The 6052-nt window shown below is 47.4% G+C and overlaps 1 protein-coding gene across 1 annotated transcript in view; it reads left to right on the top strand.

Moving 5' to 3' along the window:
- Positions 1-2: 2 nt before the first annotated feature.
- The window catches only part of ARHGEF26 (Rho guanine nucleotide exchange factor 26), a gene marked incomplete at its 5' end in the record, with an annotated part of 27592 nt that continues 21542 nt past the window's right edge, over positions 3-6052 (top strand). The window contains 3 exons of the mRNA XM_015637099.1: positions 3-779; positions 2144-2180; positions 4026-4171. Coding sequence (XP_015492585.1) covers positions 3-779; positions 2144-2180; positions 4026-4171 — 960 coding nt within the window. The remainder of the gene's footprint in view (positions 780-2143; positions 2181-4025; positions 4172-6052) is intronic.

Here is a 6052-nt window from a genome sequence, read left to right as displayed (position 1 = left end):
CCGCGCCGCGCTGGAGGCGCCGAGCGACCCCCCGCCCGCAGCCCCTCGCCTGGAGCAAGCCGCGGCCGCAGTCGTACCAGAGCCCCAGCGGAGTGCTCGTCACCGACTTCCCCGTGGAGGACAGGTGCGCCTTCTCCGTGCCTCAGCCCGCCGGCACCGGCAGCCGCGCCATGGGCTCGGTGTCCAACGGCACCGTGCGGCCGCCGGGCTCCCCCGCGCTGGCTCCGGAGCGGCGCTCCCGGCTGTTCTCCCCGGACAGCCCCGTCGGTTCCACCGCCAACGGCAGCATCTCCCCGCCGGGCAGCGGGCAGGGCCCCCGGCCGCGCCCGCCCAGCACCGCGGGGCTGGCCCCGCAGCACGAGCGGATCGTGTTCGGAGCCAGCGCTCAGCCCGCACCGAGCCCCGGCAGCGGCGGGGCCCCGGAGGAGCCGGGGGGATGCCCTGCGGAGCGCAGGGTGAGCTCGCAGCAGCAGCAGCAGCAGCTGATCCCCCGCAGCCTGGCCGAGAGCCGGCCCGCCGGCCACGAGCGGGGTCTCAGGGTGCGCAGCCTGGTGGAGCCCCCCCGGCTGGCCCTGGGCAGCGACCCCGAGGACGAGCCCGAGGGCGGCCCGGGCGCGCTGCGGCGCGGGCTCCGCTCCACGTCCTACCGCCGGGCCGTGGTGAGCGGCGTGGAGCTGGACGGCTCCAACAACTGCAAGAAGAAAAACAGAATGTCCCAGCCCATCCTGAAAGCGGTGGTTGAAGATAAAGAGAAGTTCTCGAGCCTGGGGAGGATAAAGGTAAGGTGTGCTGGTGGGTGAAGGTGTTGGCTCCGTGGGAGCGTGGCCTGATGATTCTGCATTTTACATAAATGCTGGGAGTTTTCAAGTTGGGTTTTTTTTTTTTTTTTTGCAAACACAAAACTTTTCATAGTTACTGTGAGTTTGAAAAGTGCTGTTTTCCAAGTGAGGTGTTGGAGATGACAGACTCTGTTGAAATCCAGGAGGTTCAGAGCCTTTTCTGGCTGCCTCCTGCTTGCCTTTCCCACCAGATTCTCCAGCTTTCACAACCGAACCACGGTCTTAAAACCTGTGTCCCACAAAGGAGTAAACAGGAAAAAAAACACACATTGTCTTAATAAAGTCTGCATGCTAGAATAGAGACATAAAAATGAGCTTCCTCCCCCACTTCTCTAGCTGAAACATTACTTTCAAAGTATTTTTAAAAATCACTGAGGGATTTTTAAATTGATGAAGTCACTTCAGGTATCTTGATTTTAATGCCTGAAAGTAAAAGTAGCATGCCTGTTTGTAAATCTTGGTTGTAATCCCTTAGATTCTGTAGTTAGACTTACATTGAATGTTAATGTATCATAAAGACATACTGATAGTGTTTTTACCATAGTGTAATATTGTGTTTCCTTATTTTAAACATAACTTGTTACTGTATGAAATATGTTAATAGATTTCTGTGTAATAAGGTATGCCAGGCCAAGAGCTGATGCTGTAGCTTTTAAAATAATTATCAGCTTTATGGCAGTTTCCAGCCAATTTGAAATTATGGTAGTGGATGCTTCTGTGAAAACACTGCAAGTGATGAAGTAGAACTTGATGAAATCGTGAGCATCTGCAGGGTGTGGGGTGGTTTGGTTTGGTAGTAGACTTAAAACAGTGAGCTCTGTGTAAGATAGGAGGACATGCCACTGTCCTGTCGTTACAGAGTTCTCTGTAAGTAGTGTTTCATTAGACTCCTGCACTCTGGGACTTGTTGCAGCAGAACAGCTGTTTGATTTCAGAGGTTTGTTGTGCCCTCGGAAGGCTCCTTCACAAAGTGTTCAGAGTGGAAGGGCGACGCCTCTGCAGAAAGCCCTGGGACAGAGGATGAGCTGCAAGTTCACTGAACCCCTCTCAAGACAGTGTAGTGTGTTTTTGAAACACAGGGAAAATACAAAAACAAGGCATGAGAGAAATCAAACTAGAGCAGCTTTTCACTTTCTCTGGTGACACAGTTGCTTTTATTGAGCTCCCGTCCAACATCCAGAGTTTACAGATTAGGGCCTGTTAATTTGGTGCTCAGGTCTTGAGCAAAACATTCTTGTCACTGTGATTATTTTGCATTCTCCTCCTCCTAACATCTCTCTCTTTTCTGTTAAAATTGTCTGCAGAAGATGCTGAAAGGACAAGGGACATTCGATGGGGAAGGTGAGCTCTGTTCTGTCCAGAGTTGCTAACAGGACTGTGTTGCACACTTCCTTCGTCTGCAGTCAAAGACTCAGTGCCTCGTTTTTCAGTGACAGGACTGAGATGTGGGACTATCATTTTGGCACTAGACATACCTTAGGGATATTTTAAAGACTATGAAGTGGCAGACTAAAAAGGTGTGTCAAGGGCTTCTTTTCCACTTTTTCTCCTGTCCCTCCCAAAAAGTGAGCTGTGTTTGCCTCAGCCCTGGCAGTTCCATGGTGAGCTGCTTTATGAGGGACTGCCTTCCTGCCTGTCCTGGGACTCTGCCCAGGTGCAGGACATTGGAGCCCTTATGGCAGGGGCCATCCCTGCAGCACACACCTGAGTCCTCGTTCTGGACTGGGGTTCACACAGCTGTTTCTGCTTTCTCATCAGCTGAGGGTGCTGGGCTGAACACTTGGACTCTGTAAGCATTTTCTCTTTTTGCTACCTAGGCTTCAAATTTAAGTGTCAGAAGACATTGTCTGTGGAGCTGTATTTTTGTGTTGCTCATTAATTCTGGGTTTTTCCAAGTTTGCTGCATTTCCCAATGTTTGAACGAGAAAACATCTATGATGAGTCCACAGAAGTTCTGGTATAATAACTGCTGCTCTCAGCTTTTCTCTGCTTAATGCCTCTTTGAGGTCATCTCAGCTGCTGTGTTACTTTCCTCTTGTTTCTGTTTTCAAAGCTTCCCACTCTTTGCATCAACCCCTTTCCTACTCTTTATTTCTATCTCTTCTCACACCATCTCCTGATGATGTTTTTTAGATTCTTTTCCAATGGCTCCCTTTTGTCTTGGATGATCCCAGCTAGTAATTTTCTCTGTAATGCCTCCCAATTCAGTTGCTGTAACAGTTTCCTCTGGTGAAGGTATATAAACTCTAGAGACCCTTCCTGAAGAACTGCTCCAGAGGCCACACCTGTTGTGGCACCAGGGCAGGGCTGTAGGTGTGAGCAGGTGGGACAGACCCACCCAGCCAGGTGTGACTGCAGGAGCTGGGGCCCTGCCTGGAGCAGCCAAACTTCCACTTCAGCTCCCTTTGCTCTTGGAGGGGAAGATTGGATGCTGTCCAAAGCCTGGCCCATCTAAGAGTATCTTTCAGAGCCTGCCTGCTTAACAGCTTAATTCATCTGTGGGTTTTTGTGGTGTTGAATTTCTGTCCTTGCTCGCTGCTGTTGCCAGGGGTGTGTGGCCAGCGAGGCTGGGAGTGCTCCACGCCCGTGTTCCTTTGCCACTGATAGTACTGAATTAATGATGGCACAACTCAAATACACCATGAGTGTATTCAGGCTTAAGGGTCATAGGTCTCCTGCTTACTCAGACAGGCTTTGAATTTTCTGTTCAGAATAGTTCTGACCTGAGATCTCTGATATTGGAAGACAGTGAAATGTGAAGACGGTGTTGAGAGTGGACAGAAGAGGGGTTGGCATGGGCAGTGTGCTTTTCCTGGACCTGAAAATCGTGAGACCTGCAGATCAGTGACTGCTCCACTGACACACAACCCCATTTTCTAATTGCTGGTTAATTACAGAACTGGGTACAGCAAACCAAGGAAGAAAAAATTGTTTGCTATTTTTTTTCTTGACAAAGGCCACATCTGTTCTTTAATTCGGTCTGGGAGGATCTTTGGGTACAGTGATCCATTGTCACTGTACTGCACCATTGTCCAGCCCAAATCAGTTGCTATCTTTGTCTTGTGGAGTGTGAGCATCACAGTGACACTTTGGTTTCTTTCATTGTTTAAATGTTACTTTAAATTTTTATGGGAACATGTAAACTAACTTTCTAGCAATGGCTGACATACTGTTGTTATTTGACAGAAAATGCTGTATTATATCAGAACTATAAGGAAAAAGCTCTGGACATAGATTCTGATGAAGAGTCTGAGCCCCAGGAGCAGAAGCTGGATGACAAGGTTGTTTTTCACTATAAGCCCCTGAGGTCGACGTGGAGCCAGCTCTCCGTGGTGAGTTGTGATCCTTGTATGGCCAGAGACGGGATCTGGGGTGGGTTGGAGCAAAGCCTTCTCTTACTCGTGGCTGGAGTTTTTGGCTGAAGTTTGTCATCGTCTTTTTCATCTCATGAGAACTACAGGGAAGCCCCAATCATTTACTGGTCTTTGTTTCACATAAAAAACAATGAAACCAAGTTCATTTTAGAGTCCTGTGTTTGGCAAAGACACAACTTTACTGTTTCATTAAAAAAAGGGTTGTGTGAGTTCACTAAAAGGGTGAATTATACTGAAGAGAGTCTTCAGTTAGTTACAAACAAGTTGCTGCTGAATTGTTCTAAATCACTGCCCACCAGCTCTTAAGCTGACTCAGTGCAGATGTTTAATGGAAAGCATTTTGAGAAGTGGGGAGCTGAGCTGGTGGTGCTGTGCTGTCCCTTGCACAGCCTGGGAAGTGTCTGCAGGGCTTTGGCAGAGCAGCATCATTAAACAAACTCAATTCAGCTGTTCTCATCAGGGCTGCAGTCTCACTGCCTTCCCTGCTAATAGCTGACAAATTACTGATAGCAGCTGGTACTGCCACAGCTCTTTCTGGTACCTGTGATTTTGGGACTGAAGGAACCATAACAATTCTGTGTTTACCTGGTTGTTCTTTGATCACTTCTGTGGCTCTGGAGGGCTGTCCTAAAATGAAGGGTTTGGGGTTGTTTTTTGTTAATGTAGCTTGTAGAATGTTGTAGGTGCTCAGCTCTGGAATCAGAGAGATTATGCCATGACAAAATCACATGGAGTATTTGACTATCAGCTCTGTATATCCCAGTTAATGAGGGATTAAGCCTCAGGGAGATCCCCAAAGGCTGGTTAGATGGTCTGATGGGCAGAGCTGTCTTAGATGCCAATGACCTTTTGCAGTTTAAAGTATTGAAAGATGAATCTCTCTGATTCAGTAATTATAAAGAAAGCAAGACAATGTGGTTTGAAAAGATGTGCTTTAATTCTCTTTTTTCAACAATCAAATATTTAAAATATAGTTCATTTGCTTCATGTTGCAAAAAAAAAAAAAAAAGGTGTTTATGATGAAGTCAAATTGTTTTTTCTGCCTTCTGGGCAAACTAGCAGTTAAATGCTCAACAGCTGAGGTATTTTAGAAGGAATGCAATTTAGTAATAATAATGATAATTTCAAAATACTAATTTGCTTTGAGACAAAAATAGCATGAAGACCATCTGAGCAGGAGAACTGTTCTGTGCTGTGCCTCACTTACACAAACCAACTTGTTCCTTACTACTCCTCACACAGAAACTTGGGCACTGTCTGTATTTGATTTACAGGATTGGAAGTGGGGAGTATATGGGAAAAGGTGGTGCATGGAGAAAACAAAATCTGGGAATCTGAGACTCACAGTGACTGTGTTTATAACTCTGGAAAAATTACACGTTGTCAATGTGTATTAAAAAGTTAAAAAGTGAGTCTGGAGTTGTTGCAGGAAGTCAGCTGGAAAATGTCAGTCCTGGGTTTCAGCATATGCTAGGAGAGGAGGAGGAGGAGGAGGAGGAGGATAAAGTCTGTGGTGTTTATTTGCAGTGCCTGTGCTGGGAAAGCCAGGGCAGATGCAGAGGGATCCCCTCTCCCTGCAGGAGTTTCCCTGGCAGCTGCTGCAGCTCCAGCCTCGCTGTGCTTGAGGGGTAGTGCCCTTCAGGTATGCAGTTGTCAAACTCTTTATGAGAACACTCATAAAAAGGGTGTTTCTGTCTTCCTGAAGAGTGTTCACACGTGTTGATCTTGGTTGTGACTGGTTTCTCATTCATGTAAATATCAGCTGCTGTGAGTGGCTTTATGAAACCACTCACAGGGTCAGTGTTTAGAGCTGTCTCCTGCCAGGGTCACTCACAGGGT

Source organism: Parus major, chromosome 9 (genome assembly GCF_001522545.3).
Source record: "Parus major isolate Abel chromosome 9, Parus_major1.1, whole genome shotgun sequence".
Classification (NCBI taxonomy): Eukaryota; Metazoa; Chordata; class Aves; order Passeriformes; family Paridae; genus Parus; species Parus major.
The sequence above is the reverse complement of the archived record's forward strand: the minus strand, read 5'-3'. Positions and strand labels throughout refer to the sequence as shown.